At 38.8% G+C, this 18465-nt stretch overlaps 1 protein-coding gene across 2 annotated transcripts in view; it reads left to right on the top strand.

Annotated features, from left to right (window-relative positions):
• Corin (corin, serine peptidase) overlaps window positions 1-18465 on the top strand; it is a 256203-nt gene that overhangs the window by 184282 nt on the left and 53456 nt on the right. For both annotated transcript variants that reach the window (XM_048784434.1, XM_048784433.1), the window contains exons 8-11: window positions 43-153; window positions 1924-2040; window positions 5315-5422; window positions 17692-17923. In XM_048784434.1, the coding sequence (XP_048640391.1) occupies window positions 43-153; window positions 1924-2040; window positions 5315-5422; window positions 17692-17923 (568 nt within the window). The remainder of the gene's footprint in view (window positions 1-42; window positions 154-1923; window positions 2041-5314; window positions 5423-17691; window positions 17924-18465) is intronic.

Below are 18465 nucleotides of genomic sequence, written 5' to 3'. Positions count from 1 at the left end.
TTTCATGCTATTTCTGTCTCCATGCATCTTCCTTTCCTCCAGATTGCAATCCTACAAAGGAGCATCGCTGTGGGGATGGGCGCTGCATTGTGGCTGAGTGGGTGTGTGATGGTGACCATGACTGTGTGGACAAATCCGACGAGGTCAATTGCTGTGAGTACTCTGAGGATTCTCATTTTGCTTACTTTCCACTTCTTCTTGTTCAGTGGGTTTTCAAGGTTGAGGACTATACTCAAGGTTCACTCTCTATACACCATTCCAGGGGAAACATTCTTATTCTTTGCTTCTTACCTATAGAGGTAGCAATCAAGGAGTGTGATGGCAATAGCATTATAGTGTGTGACTTCACACCTCTCTCCCAAACTTAATGTGACTCATCTGCCAAGCAGGCGTCTGTTTTCTTTCTCATTGCTCTGGTCTTCTCTATGTATCTGTAGCTTTGCCAAAGGTAATGCTCTTCCCAGAGACCAGTGGTTCTTGTTTCTGCAAACAACATATAAACAGTTTCACTGTTTATATGAAACTTCCCCATAGAAGCCTCCAAACATGTTTTAGGGGCCATTTATGGGAGAACACGGGAAGAACTGCTAGAAAGAAGAGAGTCTGTTATGTTTATATAGACATAGAAATTGCATGACTGTAATGATCGTTTTACAGCCTATTGTGTTTCTGGGTGAATGAAAATTTCAGGTAGCTCTTACACTACTAAACCAGGAACAACAAGTTTTTCCCACCTCCCAGAAAATATACTATCCCTAGCAGGCAAAAATAAAAATGATTGAATTATAGTAATTGTATATTAAAGAGAGCACAGTTGACCTGAGTCAATGTAATGTAATTCATGCATATTCTAACTAGTTTTAAGATATTTTTCATCTTTTGCTTTCTAATAAAAGTAGGAAGAATTGATATACAGCTGCCCCTTGATATCTGTGGGGCATTGACTCTAGGACCCTGGATGGGTGCCAAAATTTGTGGATGTTTAAACCCCTTATATAAATGCTTCAACATTTGCATGTAACCTATGTGTATCCTCCTATATACTTTGAATAATCACTAGATTACTTATAATACCCAATATAATGTAAATGCTATGCAAATAGTTGTTATACTATATAGATTTTGTTTAAGGAATAAGTACAAGACAAAAAGTCTCTACATGTTCGGTACAGGACAACTTTTTTTCCCTGAGTGTTTTTAATCTGTGATTGGTTGAATCTGTGAGTAAGGAATCTAGGGATACCATATATGAAATTCAATATTTAACTGGCTTATAACGTGAGGCAAAAACATAAATTTGAATAACAGTTTTAATTTGGGCATAAGAATATTTTGTAAAATGTTTCATGAACAAAATTGTGCAGCTTTTCCCTGCCCTGAATTGAATTCGAAGTGAAGTGTCAACTGAGCCCCCTCCTCAGTGATCCAGTGGAGCAGAGTGGGCTGTATGCAGATGATCTGGGGACAGCAAGGACACAACCCAAGGTTCATGGGTTTCTGTTGCCCTAATAGATGGTAGGCATTGACATTAGAAAAACTACAGGAATCACAAGGCTAATGGCTACTGGATCTTCCCTTCAAATATCAGATGTCATCAACAAGTGTGGAAATAAACTATATTGAGAGGTCCTTCACATATCTCATATTATTGGTAGTATCACCACTACCATTACTGAAAACAACCCCACACTTCCCAAGAAAAAGTGAATTTTTAGCAAGCGCTCTTTAGAGAAGAAGGCAAAATTCTAGAAAGAAAACTGTGCATTCTAAAAAAAAAAAAATCTTGGCATTTAACAAGCCGTTGATTGATCCATACATAGAATACTTCGTTTCTTGGTGATGCCTGATAGGTAGGAATCATGCCTGTGATCTGCAGATTGAAGAATGAATGAATAAGGTGAGTGCTGTTCTGGTCTTTCCTAGCCTGTCATAGCCAGGGCCTGGTGGAGTGCAGGAATGGACAGTGTATCCCCAGCTCTTTCCAGTGCGATGGAGACGAGGACTGCAAGGATGGGAGTGATGAGGAGAACTGTGGTGACAGTGAGTGTGTCCCAGGCCCCTGGGACATTTATTCATTGGTGGACTTTTCCTTGGGAAGGGAGTAAAATATCTGAAAGTTAACTTAGTGTTTAAGAAGGATTTCCACATAAATCTTTCATATTGCCTCAGGGATCCCCATTGCCCTGGGCAGTCAGGAAACCTTTCTGTGTTAGAGTGACAGAAGCTGAAAGTCATTTCTCAGGGGGAAGGGACGGGGTGAAACAACATGGTCAGATTCAGCTAGCTGTTCATAGGGAGAGCCATGATAAAGAAGAAGGTTTAGTGTAGAGCATCCAATTAAACGAGATTAGATTCCAATTAGAAAAAAAAAAAAACTAGCTCCTGAAATTAAATGGAACAGCTTCCTAAAATAACCTCGTTAAGGAGAGGTAGTCTAATATCTCACATTACCAAGCAATAAACTCAAACACCCTTTAAAAAGAGTGTGATATCCATGTGTGAAACTTGAAAAGAAAGAGTAGATCAAATAAGTTGGTTTTTAAATGTGAACATTTCTGTCAGAAAAGAAAATTCCACACTGTTTGTTTTAAGTTCTTGCATATGCAAGCCTCTCAGGACAAAGCTCTTAGGAATATCCCAAAGCTTACCCATCACCACATTGGCTTATAGGATACAAGAATAGCCTAGGTGTTAGGAATGTGGTTGCTGCAGCCCTGGCTTCAAGCCCTGGCTCTACCACTTACTATCCGGTGTTCTTTGGGCTAGTTACTTCATCCTTCTGTGTCTCAGTTTCTGTGTTTCCATACTCCAAATAGTGATAACTACTTTGTAGGGTTGATGTTTAGTGAGAATGGAGTAAGTGTTGGTCCTTATTGTGTGGTTACAGCATTTATTGGGCTTTGCATATTCATAATCAGCAAATGAGACTGCACACTGTAGATATACAGATAAGCTAGTTTAATCATAAAGAATATTGGTTATTAGAATAGCTTTAGTGAGGGAGATTCCAAGGCCTAAAAGGTGAGCTTTGATAACACATATTTATTACTTGAAAATAATACATAAAGAGAACTTTGTTTTATCCGTTTTAAAATTCAAACAGAAATCCTTTACTAGGCATGAGTTATGGTGTGCATATCAACCAAGATCTTACCTTTGGATCAAATTGTTCTTTACATATAATTAAATCATCTCTATGTGATTCTAAATGATCCAAAATAATTTTGGATGCTTCACTATGAAAAAGGCAGGATTTGCAGATTATTTCCTTACATGTGTGAAATGTCAGAAAATCACATCATAAAATGTATAGAAAAAGTCACATTTTAGTACATTTATATTGTTTACTATAAATGATTCAACTTAAAAAAGTGTGCTATCATGGTGCCAATATGGGTGCATCTACTGGGAATTCAGTGGCAAACAAAACTGCTGATGGAGATTACAGACTCCTGGGAGACATACAGATGCTACAAATAGTTATATAAGTCAGTGTCTAAATGCAAAGTTTGACATGGCCTACACTGGAAAATGGGGTGTGCATGTCCTGGCAGGAGCCCTCAGCCAAAGCCTCCCAGGGACGAGATCCTGGAGCTCAGATCTGAAGAACATTGGGTATCGACCAAGAGAAGAGGGACTGGAAAAGCATTTCAGACACACAGCACTAGGGGGCTAAGAGTCCTGAGGTGGGAAGGAGCAAGGCATGTGTAGGGTACAGGGAGAAGGCGACTGTGATCAGAGAGCTGAGGATGGAGGGGGCCTTGGACTGCATAAGAGCTGTCATCATGGATTGTAGAATTGTTCTGCTAGATGGTGGGGTTGGGTGGGAGGCAAACAGCGCCCACTACTCACAAGGTCCTGTTGAAGAGTTAGGCCTTAAAAACCCTCCAGGCTCTGGCTCTGCCTGCCTGTCTACTCTTCCTCATTCTCCACAGTGGTTGAAGATCCAGTGACTTCATCCTGCACATGTGTAGCTTTTCTGCTTGGAAAACCCTCTTTCCCTCTTATCACAGCATAGCCCCATCTACCTGGTAAAGTCCTTTGGGAAGCTTCTCCTAGTGCCCTTGTCTGCTTCAGCTGCCCTTTATATAGATCTTTGGTAAAGCAATGGTCATATAGCCATCATGAAGCTTGGGTTGTGACAGCGTCCCTATTAGAGTGGGTGCTACTTCACAGAGGCTGTCATGCTCCTTCACCTTTCAACATGCAGCACCTAGTTTGTCACATACACTTGTCACAGAGTAAGCATTTAATATTTGCTGGAATAATGAATGTGCAATGTCCCAAAATAGGAGCTTAAGTGCATGGAAATTGTTTAAGCTTGCCTTGAGGGGAAGAAAAAACTTAACCTGCTAGCTTAAAAAAAAAAATAGACAGTGACATCTCTTTTCTGTATGGCAGTAATATATAACATTGCATAGTAGTGAGCCTGGCAAGGAAAAGGATTCCAGTATAATAAACATTGTCTTAGAATTAGAGATAAGATTGTAGATACTCACATAACATTATCAATGCTGAAAAGTGCCTTGCAGTGTTTTCCAGATTCCACATGACATTTCTAAAAGTAATTGACCATAATAATGAGGGAGAGATGGAAAGTGAAAGGGCAGTAATTTATTACCTTATCCACTTAATCTACAAATGACCAGGAAATCAACGGGAAGAACAGTTTCCTTTCTACATACCTTAAGGAAAAGCCATTAGGGCAAAGGCTGACATTAATGCTGTCATTCATTTGGAAACAAGAAACCTAAGTCATCTCACTAGGCTGAGGGTGCTCTTCAAGGCCATAGTGATGATGTGGATAACAGCTGCAAGAGACTTACTATGATAGAGCACTCTCATTGTACAGGTGTGGGTTCTCAACTAACACTAGGGAATTTTCCTTAGAGGGGAGACCAGAATTGGGAGTAAATGAGCTTTACAAGTAATGTCACTGGATATTCAGAATTTCAAGATCTTCATATTGCTTTCTGTCCCTCAACTCACTTGAATTTTATTTTAAAGTATAGACACCCATGTAAAAATAAAACTCTATTTTTTTCCATTAAAAGTAACAACCACCTGTTGTGTTTTTTTTTCTTATTTCTTCATTCCTGCAGAATCTTCTTGGAATAGATTATTATACTTAGTTGCCAGGAAAATTAGTTCAGATAGTACCTGTTTCACATGTGTTGGATATTTTTAGGGAGAAATTGGAAGGAAATTAAAGTTGTGTCGTTCCTCGGCTCCACCAGGCATTCTTGACCCTTCAGATCCTAGGGTGAGGAATGCAGAGTCAGTGAAAGCCACGGTGTCTTTCTTTCCTTCACAGGTCAGACTCCATGTCAAGAAGGAGACCAAAGATGTCTCTACAGTTCCTGCCTTGACTCATGTGGTGGAAGCTCTCTGTGTGACCCAGACAGCAATCTAAGTAACTGCAGTAAGTACAATAGCTGATAGATGCAATCCCGGGGACAGGGCTGCACCCAGCCTTTTTCTTCTGCATTGACATGAAACTACTGAAATCTGGAATCTCTCCAAGAAAGTATATTTATTTGCTTTTTCTTCTTATAAAGGTTGAATGTGGTAGCAGAAAGAAATAAAATGGTCTTAATTAACTTAAATCAGAAACAAATGTGTCACTGTGAATGGACTATAAATCCACATTGCCTAATATCATTACCGTCACTTTTCAACTTGACATCAACTCCCATATATTATTTCCTTGGCTCCGTCGGCAGGCAGATGTTATCTGTCTTCCTTTTTAAAGCACAGCTTCAAAATGGAAACTTCAGCCAAGAAGCAAATGGGAAGTCCTTCAAAACAGCCACATAAACTTTGGCAGTCCATCCTTTTTATAAATTTATTCTCACCTTTCCACAAACTTTGGTGACCTCTAATGGTTTTGGAACCATTGTGTTAATTTGTTTCAGTGACAGTGTAATAGTTCCAAATGGCGTAAGTAGGTGGTGCTCTCTAAATTGGTTTCTAGGAGGAGGAATTATTTGGGGGAACACAGAATGGGCAGAAGAAAAGACTGAATGGATTCTCACGGGAAATTTAAATGAATCAAAATCTCCAACGACTGATTTTTAGAATTGATTTCTTACTTCTGGGTCCTGTTTTCTTATTACACTCATTTCCTTCACTTTTGATAATTAAATGTTTGCCTCATCTTCAGCTTGGGCAAGAAGTTTAGAAGCAGTTCAGTCAACTTTCCTTTGGAAAGACAGAATTTCCTGTTAACACACATCCTCTCAGCTGAGGAAGTCCGCAGGCTGATGGGCTCAGGGTCTTGGATCTGCTAAAATTTTCACATGGCCCCATAGCTGTCAGGGAGTCTCAAGGTGAAACAAGTAGACTGGTAAGGGGCTTGAGGAGTCAGCCAATTAAAAACTCAGACTGACAGGATTTTTGTTTTCATGAGCACTTACTGACCTACAGAAAGCACAGTCCCAGACCTCCTGACTTCTCACATGTGGGTATGGATTTTCCTATGTGTTAAGCCAGTTTTCTGTTGTTAATAATGCTATACCATAAACTAAGTAAGTAAGTTATTTTGGCTCAACTTTTTGTCTAAGGCTAGGGGGCCACAACTAATGACCTAATGATTTTCTTGCACAGAGAACTAGAGTGGCCTAGGGCTCAGATGGAGAGAGACAGAACATTCTTTATTCTTTTATAAAGCTACTTGTACCTGATCATAGGGCTCAACTCTGATGATCTAATCTACTCTTAATCACCTCCCAGTGGGCCTCACTTTTATATGTCATTGTTAAGTTTCTACCATCTGGAAATCAAGCTCCAACATGAGTTTCAGAGGGATAAACCACAGCACACTATGATAGAATAGTAGATATTAATCTAGTCTTTAAGAAGACATACTCACACTGCTGTTTTAGTCATATATATATACATACATACATACATACATATATATCTCATTGTTTCATTTTGCTCATCTCCTAATCTGTGGAACTTTTTCAGAATTATTTCTTTACTTTACCTTCAATTTGGGATGAATAATTTTGAGGAGTGACAGTCATCTCAAAGACATGTTTTATTGTTCAAGTTTTGGGGGTTGTTTGACATGAAATGGCACTTACTATTAGACTCAAAAGAGTAGAAAAGAACATTTAGCGTGGTCAAATTTGGTCAGGGTGTAAATGGATGTGTTACTTCATTTCTCTATGTTTGAAATACTTCAAAATCTAAAATTTAAAAACATTGTCACCTGTAGGAAAAAGAAGTTGTAGGAAGGGCAACTAGATATCTCTGGCTCATGCATTTGAACACTATTTATGATGTATATACCATGTTTCAGGACCCCCATGGGCACTGGCTTGCAATGTGAAGGATGTATTTTTGCCTTCCCACCCATACTACAGTGTTTTTCTCTCCATGTTCAAGTACACTGTTTCCTTAGCCCTTGCTGCCTTACCAACTTTCTCACTCACCATATATACTCTTGTCATGTGCTCTGCATATAAATTCAGCAAACATTCAAACATGCCCACTTTGAGTGCCAAGCACTGGGCTAGCCCCCTTGGTCTTTCAATCCTTTTCTTATTAAAAACAGTATTTCTAATTGAGAATGAAGATATTATTTCTTATCTTTTAAAGAGCCTCAGGATGGGATATATTGTGGTTTGGATATGACATATTACCATTTGGATATGAAGACTCCCCAAAGAGTCATGTGTTGAAAGCTTGATGCCCCTGCAGCAATGTTCAGAGGTGGGCTTTAGGGAAGGGATTGGATCATGAAGGATCTGACCCCATTAGTGGATTAATAATTTGAAGGTATTATTGGGAACTGTAGGATGTGGGACCTAGTTGAAGGAAGCAGGTCACTGGGGACTATATCTTGTGCCTGGCCTCTTCTACTCTCTTTGCTTCTTGGCAGCCATTAGTTGAGCAGTTCTCCTCTAACATACTCTTTCGCCATGATGTTTTTGCCTTAGAGCTGTTGGACCAGGGACTGAGATATCTGAAACCATGAGCCCAAATAGATATTACTTCCTCTAAGTTGTTTTCCTCAGATATTTGTCACAGCAATGAAAAGCTGACTACTACAAGATATATGTGCTTGGTTCTATGTAAAGAGGGACAAAGGTACTTTCCTCTCAGAAAATCCTTCAATTGGTTCTTGCCATCCCATAAAATATTATAAAACTTTCTAGTGGCCCTTGGAGATCTTCTGGATGGGATCCAGTAATCAGTATTTCTTAAATTGCCCAGGTGACTTCAGTACAAAAGAAGGCTAAAATGACTATTTTAGAGACCTATTTGTGAGTAGGCTTGCAGGAGTATGTGACTTCTCTGAAATCAGACATTTAAATGTTTTCATATTTCTACGTGTGTTTTTCAGTAGAGAACATCCATGGCTTTCCTTACATTCCCCAAAGCACCTACATTTAAAAACAGAATCAAACCTGAAAATCTCATCTCCAATGAGACAATGTACTAATAGGCTTACTTCTCTTTTTTCGTTGTTGTTGTAGATAGACACAATGCTTTTATTCACTCATTTTCATGTGGTGTTAAGAATTGAACACAGTGCTAGGCAAGCACTCTACCACTAAGCCACAACCCCGGCCTGGATCCTATTCCTCTTAAAGAACAATTTTTAGCAGCCTGTGTTATCCCATCCAGTCACAGCCCAGCATCATAGTTATACAGAATACATGTATGATGATGTGAGGAAAAAGAAAAAAAAGAAGTGTGTCACATTAGATTGGGTAGAGAGAAATGATGGGATGGGGGAAGGGGGGAATGGAAGGACAACAGAATAAAATAGACATTATTATTGCTGTATGTATATACATGACTGCATGATCAATGTGATTCTGCAACCTGTACACTCAGAAAAATGAGAAATTATACCCCATCTGATTCAAATGTATGATATGTCAAGATCATTATACTGTCATGTGTAACTAATTAAAACAAATTTTTTTAAAAAGATGGATAAAGCATCATGTGTAATTTGAGAGGATTCCTGGGGGCACAACAGCCATACCTGACTTCACAGGGCCTAGGTAAACATGGCACAAAGAAGGGGAGAGACATGCCCAGGAGTCGGTCTTCTTACCAGGTTTCCGCACCTGCCTGGGTTACACACTACAAGGGGGGAAATGATGGAGTAAGGAGAAATAGCAGTCTGCTCCTACCCACTAAGGCAAGGGCAGGTTTGCATTTTGCCTCCTAGCAAGGCACAAAGATGGTAATGATGCTGGGCTGTGACTGGATGGGATAACACAGGCTGCTAAAAATTGTTCTTTAAGAGGAATAGGATCCAGGCCGGGGTTGTGGCTTAGTGGTAGAGTGCTTGCCTAGCACTGTGTTCAATTCTTAACACCACATGAAAATGAGTGAATAAAAGCATTGTGTCTATCTACAACAACAACGAAAAAAGAGAAGTAAGCCTATTAGTACATTGTCTCATTGGAGATGAGATTTTCAGGTTTGATTCTGTTTTTAAATGTAGGTGCTTTGGGGAATGTAAGGAAAGCCATGGATGTTCTCTACTGAAAAACACACGTAGAAATATGAAAACATTTAAATGTCTGATTTCAGAGAAGTCACATACTCCTGCAAGCCTACTCACAAATAGGTCTCTAAAATAGTCATTTTAGCCTTCTTTTGTACTGAAGTCACCTGGGCAATTTAAGAAATACTGATTACTGGATCCCATCCAGAAGATCTCCAAGGGCCACTAGTGAGGCCCCTCTTCTGGGTTGCAGATGACAACCTCTCACCATGTCCACATATTGGAGAACGAGGACAAGAGACGCTGGGGTCCCTTTCATAGGGATACTTCTTCTGTTCATGGAGGTTCTGACTTCGTGGCTTACTTAACTCCTGAAGGACCCACCTCCTGATGCCATCATATTGGGAATTAAAATTTCAACACATGTGCTTTGGGGGACACACAGATGTTGAATCCATAATGCCTTCACCAATCAAAAAAAGGGTTACTAGGAACCAGCCCCACAATCCCTTGCTCTCCTCCTCTTTCCACCCTATACTCCTCTTCAAGGTGATACCAATTTCACAATGTTGTATTTTTCTCAGAAAACTGTTGTACTTTGTCCCCAGTGTTTTTAATCTGACCCATGTCATGATTCTTATAAAAATATCTGTGGAACCCTTGATTCTTTAAATTAAAAAGTCATCCTGGAGCTGTTTTGGCATTTCACCTCAGTCCCTCTTGCTAATCTATTTGCATGCATACCACTTTTTAATTGAATAATTAAATTCAATTTGAATAATTACTCTTAATAAGACATGAAGTCTTCAGCCTGCCTGGGCTAATTTTACAAAGACACTCCCTTGATTACCTCTCTTGCCTTGGAAAATGTGGCACATTTGCTGTGAACACTGAGGGGACAGGAAACCTCTCTACTGCATTCCCTCAAACCTGCCCCAAATCATTTATCCTTGAAAGCTTCTTGAGTTACTCTTGCTCTTTGAATCCCTTTGGGCTCATTGTTTTTTCATAACCACTGTCTTAGTAAGCTTAGGCTGCCATGACAAAATACCAGAAGCCAGGTGGTGTGAACAACAAATATTTGTGTCTTACAGTTCTGGAGGCTGAAAGTCCAAGATCAAGATACTGGCAGATCTGGTCTCTGGTGAGGGCCTGCTTCCTGGTTTGCAGATGGCGGCCTTCTTGCTTATATCCTCACTTGATAGACAGCAACAGTTCTAGTTTCTTCCTCTTCTTATGAGAACACTAATCCCATCATGGTGTTCCACCTTCATTCAGACATCATCTAAACCCAATTGCTTCCCCAAGGCCCCCCCTAATACTGTCACATGGAGGGTTAGGCTTTCAACATCTGAATTCAGATATGAGAGAGACACAAGCATCCAGTCCATGATAAACTATCATAGCCTGTACATATCACTCTACAGCTACCAGCACATGTGTCCTTTTTCCAAGTTTGTGGAATTCCTCAATGTCCAGGACATTATTTAGCATTATTTTTGCATTTGTAGTACCTCAAGTAGTTACTGACACCTTTTATCTCCCGTTGTCTGTCCTCTCTGACACTGTACTAGGTACTGTCTCTGAGATCAAAAGATAAAGTCTTATTTCTCAAATATCTCAGAATTTCCATGGGGGAGGAAGTTAAATAAAGAGAGTAAAGCAGAGTGCAATGCTGTTTGACAGGAACATGCCTAAGTTGCTGTGGCTCTCAGAAGAGACTCATTCTGAGAGTAGAAGAGGAGGAGTGGTTGGCCAGGAAGGCTTGGAAGAGGTGTTTGTTTTGAGTCTTCCAAGCCAAGGAGGAGTTAGCTCAGTGGGGAGGATGGAAGAGGATCATTCTAGACAGCAGATGCCATATGCACATGGTAGCTAGAAGACTGACCCCATCTGAGGGGATGATTGCAGTATGTCAAGGAAGGAATGGAACAAACAGTATGTGCATAGACATGCAAATCTTAAGATACCAGTGTCATAGGGGAACAGAGTTCACTGCAGCAGAGATCTGTTGGTGGTGCAATAGAGATCTATTTCCATAGGCTGGAAAACTAGGCTGCAGCTGAAGAGTAAAATAACCTTGGGTCCTAAGCTAAAGTGTTGGATTTTTTTTTCCTGGTTGGCAAGAAGAATCCAGCACATCTCAGCCTCCTCCTGCCCTGAAAAGTTGTAGCCTTTTATTTACATTTGATGATCAACAATAAAGTATGCAGACAGAAGTTGTCTTAATTGCCGATTTAATCAAACTCATAGATTTTTTTAATGACTGTGAAGATAATGGGGACCGTTCTATTTTAGAAGAAATGAAAAATAAATCAGAAGGTGAACTGGAGTGAATAAAAAGAATCATAGGCTATTCCCCTTCTTGGTCTATTCCCTAAAGACCTAAAAAGAGCATACTACAGGGACACTGCTACATCGATGTTCATAGCAGCACAATTCACAATACCAAGACTGTGGAACCAACCTAGATGCCCTTCAATAGACAAATGGATAAAAAAAATGTGGCATTTATACACAATGGAGTATTACTCTGCATTAAAAAATGACAAATCATGGAATTTGCAGGGAAATGGATGGCATTAGAGCAGATTATGCTAAGTGAAGCTAGCCAATTCCTAAAAAACAAATGCCAAATGTCTTCTTTGATATAAGGAGAGTAACTAAGAACAGAGTAGGGACGAAGAGCATGAGAAGAAGATTAATATTAAACAGAGATGAGAGGTGGGAGGGAAAGGGAGAGAGAAGGGAAATTGCATGGAAATGGAAGTAGACCCTCAAGGTTATACAAAATTACATATAAGAGGTTGTGAGGGGAAAGGGAAAAAAAGGAAAAAAAAAACAAGGGGGAGAAATGAATTACAGTAGATGGGGTAGAGAGAGAAGAGGGGAGGGGAGGAGAGGGGAGGGGGGATAGTAGAGGATAGGAAAGGCAGCAGAATACAACAGACACTAGTATGGCAATATGTAAATCAGTGGATGTGTAACTGATGTGATTCTGCAATCTGTATATGAGGGTAAAAATGGGAGTTCATAACCCACTTGAATCAAATGTATGAAATATGATATGTCAAGAACTATGTAATGTTTTGAACAACCAACAATAAAAATTTAAAAAAAAGAATCATAGAGTCATACTTAGATAAATCAAATCAAGGAGAAAAATGAGACACTTTCTAATACGTACATGCCGGGCTCTGTGCTAGCAGCTACAAAGGCAGAAACCCTCCTTGGTTCACCATGGTGCTTCATTAACTGACTTATTTATTTTTTGATATCTGCAGAAAAATATCATATACTACTTGCATTCTGATCTTTGATACTCTAAAGAAAGAGTAAAATAGACTTTAAATTTGTTAAGTTAAAAGAAGTTGCTTTTACAAGTAAAATCTAAAAACTACTATTTGTTTTTTTTTTAATTTTTATTATTAGTTGTTCAAAACATTACATAGTTCTTGACATATCATATTTCATACATTTGATTCAAGTGGGTTATGAACTCCCATTTTTACCCCATATACAGATTGCAGAATCACATCAGTTACACATCCACTGATTTACATATTGCCATACTAGTGTCTGTTGTATTCTGCTGCCTTTCCTATCCTCTACTATCCCCCCTCCCCTCTCCCCTCCCCTCCCCTCTTCTCTCTCTACCCCATCTACTGTAATTCATTTCTCCCCCTTGTTTTTTTTTCCCTTTCCCCTCACATCCTCTTGTATGTAATTTTGTATAACCCTGAGGGTCTTCTTCCATTTCCATGCAATTTCCCTTCTCTCTCCCTTTCCCTCCCACCTCTCATCCCTGTTTAATGTTAATCTTCTTCTCATGTTCTTCTTCCCTACTCTGTTCTTAGTTACTCTCCTTATATCAAAGAAGACATTTGGCATTTGTTTTTTAGGTATTGGCTAGCTTCACTTAGCATAATCTGCTCTAATGCCATCCATTTCCCTTCAAATTCTATGATTTTGTCATTTTTTAATGCAGAGTAATACTCCATTGTGTATAAATGCCACATTTTTTATCCATTCGTCTATTGAAGGGCATTGATATCATTTTCATTAACCCCAAAAAGGTTACATATTAACTGCTACCAATGACTACACTCTAACCAGTATTCTTTTAACCTTGAGTGCTAGGTAACTGAGATAAGGTCCAGATTAATGCAAACACAGAACCTCTCACACCCAAGGACTTACTATGGAAACCATGTAGTGCACCAGCATAGTTATCTTAATAGCCTCAGAGGGAAGAGGCTGGCCCTTCCAATTCTGGGAATCACGACACCAGTTTCATGCTCAGTATTTGCTCACAAGGGAACGGTTCCCTGTCTGTTTCCACGGTGAGAACACCTACATTCCTCCATTAGCCTCCCCTAGCCCCAATTATGGGTCAACATCCACTTATCAGAGAGAACATTCAGCCTTTGGTGTTTTGGGATTGGTTTACTTCTCCATATAATACTCTCCAATTCCATTCATTTATCTGCAAATGTCATAATTTTATTCTGTTTTAATTATGAGTAATATTCCATTGTGCATATGTACCACAGTTTCTCTGTCCATTCTTCTGTTGAAGGACATCTAGTTTGGTTCCACAGTTTAGCAATTGTGGATTGTGCTGCTTTAAACATTGATATGGCTCTGTTACTGCAGACTGCTAATTTTAAGTCTTTAGGGTATAGACTGAGGAGTAGGATAGCTGGGTCAAATGGTGGTTCCATCCCAAGTTTTCTAAGTAATCTCCATACTACTTTCCAGATTGGTTGCACCAATTTTCAGTCCAACCAACAATGTATGAGTGTGCCTTCCCACCCCACCCCCACATACTCACCAACAATTATTGTAGCTTCTTTCTTGGTAACTGCCATTCTGACTGGAGTGAGATGAAATCTTACAGTAGTTTTGATTTGCATTTCTCTAATTACTAGAGAAGTGGAACATTTTTTCATATATTTGTTGATTGATTGTATATCTTCTGAGAAGTGTATATTCAGTTCATTAGCCCATTTATTGATTGGGTTGTTTGTTTTTGGTGGTAAGTTTTTTGTGTTCTTTATAAATCCTGGAGATTAGTGCTCTATCTGACATGCGCGTGGCAAAAATTTGTTCCCAAAATGTAGGTTCTCTCTTCACCTCATGGAGTATTTCTTTTGCCAAGAAGAAACATTTTAGTTTGAATACATCCCATTTATTGATTCTTGATTTTATTGCTTGCTCTTTAGGAGTCTTGTTAAGGAAGTTGGGGCCTAATCTGACATGATGATGATTTTGGCCTACTTTTTCTTCTATTAGGCATAGGGTCTCTGGTCTAATTCCTAGGTCCTTGATCCACTTTGAGTTGAGTTTTGTGCATGGTGAGAGATAGAGGTTTAGTTTCATTTTGTAGCATATGGATTTTTGGTTTCCCAGCACACATTTCTTGAAGATGCTCTCTTTTCTCCAATGTGTGTTTTGGGGTCCTTTGCCTAGTATAAGGTAATGTATTCATGTGGATTTGTCTCTGTGTCTTCTATTTTGTACCATTGGTCTATATGTCTGTTTTGGTGCAAATACATTGTCATTTTTTGTTACTATACCTTTGTAGTATAGTTTAAGGTCTGGTATTACGATGCCTCCTGCTTAACTCTTCTTGCTAAAGATTGCTTTGTTTATTCTAGGTCTCTTATTTTTCCAAATGAATTTCATGACTGCTTTTTCTATTTCTATAAGGAATGACATTGGGATTTTAATTGAAATCACATTGAATCTGTATAGTACTTTGGGTAGTATGGTCATTTTGACAACATTGATTCTGCCTATCCAAGAGCATGGGAGTTCTTTCCATCTTCTAAGGTCTTATTCAGTTTCTTTCTTTAGTGTCCTGTAGTTTTCATTTTAGAGGTCTTCCACCTCTCTTGTTAGATTGATTCCCAAGTATCTTTTTTTTTTTTTTTGAGGCTATTGTGAATAGGGTAGTTTTCTTAATTTCTCATTCAGAGGATTCATCATTGATCTATGGAAATGCATTTGATTTTATGGGTATTGAATTTATATCCTGCTATTTGCTGAATTCATTTAATATTTCTAGTAGTTTTCTGATGGAAATGTTTATATTTTCTAAGTACAGAATCATGTCTTTGGCAAATAATTATAGTTTGAGTTCTTTTCCTATTTGTATCCCTTTAATTTCTTTCATCTGTCTAGTTGCTGTGGCTACAGTTTCATGGACTGTGTTAAATAGAAGGGCATCCCTGTCTTGTTCCAGTTTTTAGTGGGAATGCTTCCAATTATTCTAAATTTAGGATGATGTTGGCCTTGGGATTAGCACAGATTGCTTTTACACTGTTGTGGTATGTTCCTACTATCCCTAGTTTTTATAGTGTTTTGAATGTGAAAGGGTGCTATATTTTGTCAAATGTTTTCTCTGCATCAATTGATATAATCATATGATTCTTATCTTTCAGTCTATTGATGTGATGGATTACATTTATTGATTTCTGTATGTTGAACCAACCTTGCATCCATGGAATGAACCCCATTTGATCATGATGCACTATTTTTTAATATGTTTTCGTATGCGATTTGCCAAAATTATATTGAGAATTTTTGCATCTATGTTCTTCAGGGATATTGGTCTGAAATTTTCTTTCTTTAATGTATTTCTGACTGGTTTTGGTATCAGCTTGATACAAGCCTCATAGAATGAGTTTGGAAGGATTCCCTCCTTTTCTATTTCATGGAATAATTTGAGAAGTATTGGTATTAATTCTTCTTTGTAGGTCTTGTAGAACTCAGCTGAGAATTCATCGGAACCTGGGCTTTTCTTGGTTGGTATGTTTTTGATGGCATCTTCTATTTCCTTGCTTGAAATTGATCTATTTAAGTTGTTTATGTCCTCTTGTTTAGTTTGGGTAGGTTGTATGTCTCTGGAAATATGTTGGTGTCTTCAAGTTTCTCTACTTTACTGGAGTACAAATTTCCAAAATAGTTTCTAATTAGCTTCTATATTTCAATAGTGTCTGTCATGATATTTCCGTTTTCATCACAAATTTTAGTGATTTGAGTTTTCTCCTTTTCATTAGGGTACCTAAGAGTTTGTCAATTTTATTCATTTTTTTTTTCAAAGAACCACCTTTTTGTTTTGTCATTGATTTCTAATTTCATTCCATTATGGGTCATATAGAATGCAGGGTAGTATCTCTATTTTTTTTTTTTTTTTTTTTTTTTTTTTNACATCCGCTTTACATATCCACCTTTTTACATATTGCCATCACTAGTGTCTGTTGTGTTCTGTTGCCCCTTCCCTATCCTCTACCATCCCCCCCTCCCCTCCCCTCCCCTCTCATCTTCTCTCTCTACCCCATCTACTGTAATTCATTTCTCTCCCTTGTTTTTTTTCCCTTTCCCCTCACTTCCTCTTATATGTAATTTTGTATAACAATGAGGGTCTCCTTCCATTTCCATGCAATTTCCCTTCTCTCTCCCTTTCCCTCCCACCTCTTATCCCCGTTAAATGTTAATCTTCTTCTCATGCTCTTCCTCCCTGCTCTGTTCTTAGTTGCTCTCCTTATATCAAAGAAGACATTTGGCATTTGTTTTTTAGGGATTGGCTAGCTTCACTTAGCATAATCTGCTCTAATGCCATCCATTTCCCTGCAAATTCCATGATTTTGTCATTTTTTAGTGCAGAGTAATACTTCATTGTGTATAAGTGCCACATTTTTTTTAACCATTCATCTATTGAAGGGCATCTAGGTTGGTTCCACAGTCTAGCTATTGTGAATTGTGCTGCTATGAACATTGATGTAGCAGTATCCCTATAGTACGCTCTTTTAAGGTCTTTAGGGAATAGTCCGAGAAGGGGAATAGCTGGGTCAAATGGTGGTTCCATTCACAGCTTTCCCAGGAATCTCCATACTGCTTTCCAAATTGGCTGCACCAATTTGTAGTCCCACCAGCAATGTACAAGTGTACCCTTTTCCCCACATCCTCGCCAGCACTTGTTGTTGTTTGACTTCATAATGGCTGCCAATCTTACTGGAGTGAGATGGTATCTTAGGGTGGTTTTGATTTGCATTTCTCTGACTGCTAGAGATGGTGAGCATTTTTTCATGTTCTTGTTGATTGATTGTATGTCCTCCTCTGAGATGTGTCTGTTCAGGTCCTTGGCCCATTTGTTGATTGGGTTATTTGTTTTCTTATTGTTTAATTTTTTTTATGTGTGTTTTTTTTGTTAGGTCAGTGTGAACCCATTACCCTGGAACTCTGCATGAATTTGCCCTACAACCATACAAATTATCCAAATTATCTTGGCCACCAGACTCAAAAGGAAGCATCCATCAGCTGGGAGTCCTCGCTCTTTCCAGCACTGGTTCAAACGAACTGTTACAAATACCTCATGTTCTTTGCTTGTACCATTTTGGTACCAAAGTGTGATGTGAACACAGGCCAGCGCATCCCCCCCTGCAGGTAATATGATGGGGTCTTCAATGAGTATCCTAATTTTATTTCCAGAAGATCTAACAGAAAGAAGATGTCGTCAAGTTCAGACAAAATAAATATCGCTAAAAGTCTCTGGATTTAACAAATGATATATTTAAAAAGTAAAGTAGTAGGAATGGTAAAATGAGTATGTGAGTAAGAATCCATGACTCCAGAGAAGTCAGGGAAGCGAGGAGGTTGTGCACTATCTTTGATGATAGGTCATGCACTTGAATAATAAAACCACACACATTTCATTGGAGTGGGTCAAGAAGCATTTTTAAAAACTGTAGTTAGCAGAGAAAGGAGGCATACGTGTCTCTTTTCTCTGTCAACACTGATGTGTTTAAAATGCTGCATTCTGATAGCACTCAAAAGTGAGAGATATTACACAGGGAGACAGAACACCAGCCTCACAGCTTGGATGGGGATGGACATCACTGACATTTTTCTGCTTTTCTGAATGAAGTTAAGTAAGGGACAGAAACTGAGAGTGTGGCTTGGACTTTGTGCATGAGTGATAACCTAGA

The sequence above is a fragment of the Marmota marmota genome, unplaced genomic scaffold (genome assembly GCF_001458135.2).
Source record: "Marmota marmota marmota unplaced genomic scaffold, marMar, whole genome shotgun sequence".
Taxonomy (NCBI): domain Eukaryota; kingdom Metazoa; phylum Chordata; class Mammalia; order Rodentia; family Sciuridae; genus Marmota; species Marmota marmota.
Note: the sequence above shows the minus strand (reverse complement) of the source record. Positions and strands in the feature narration are given on the sequence as shown.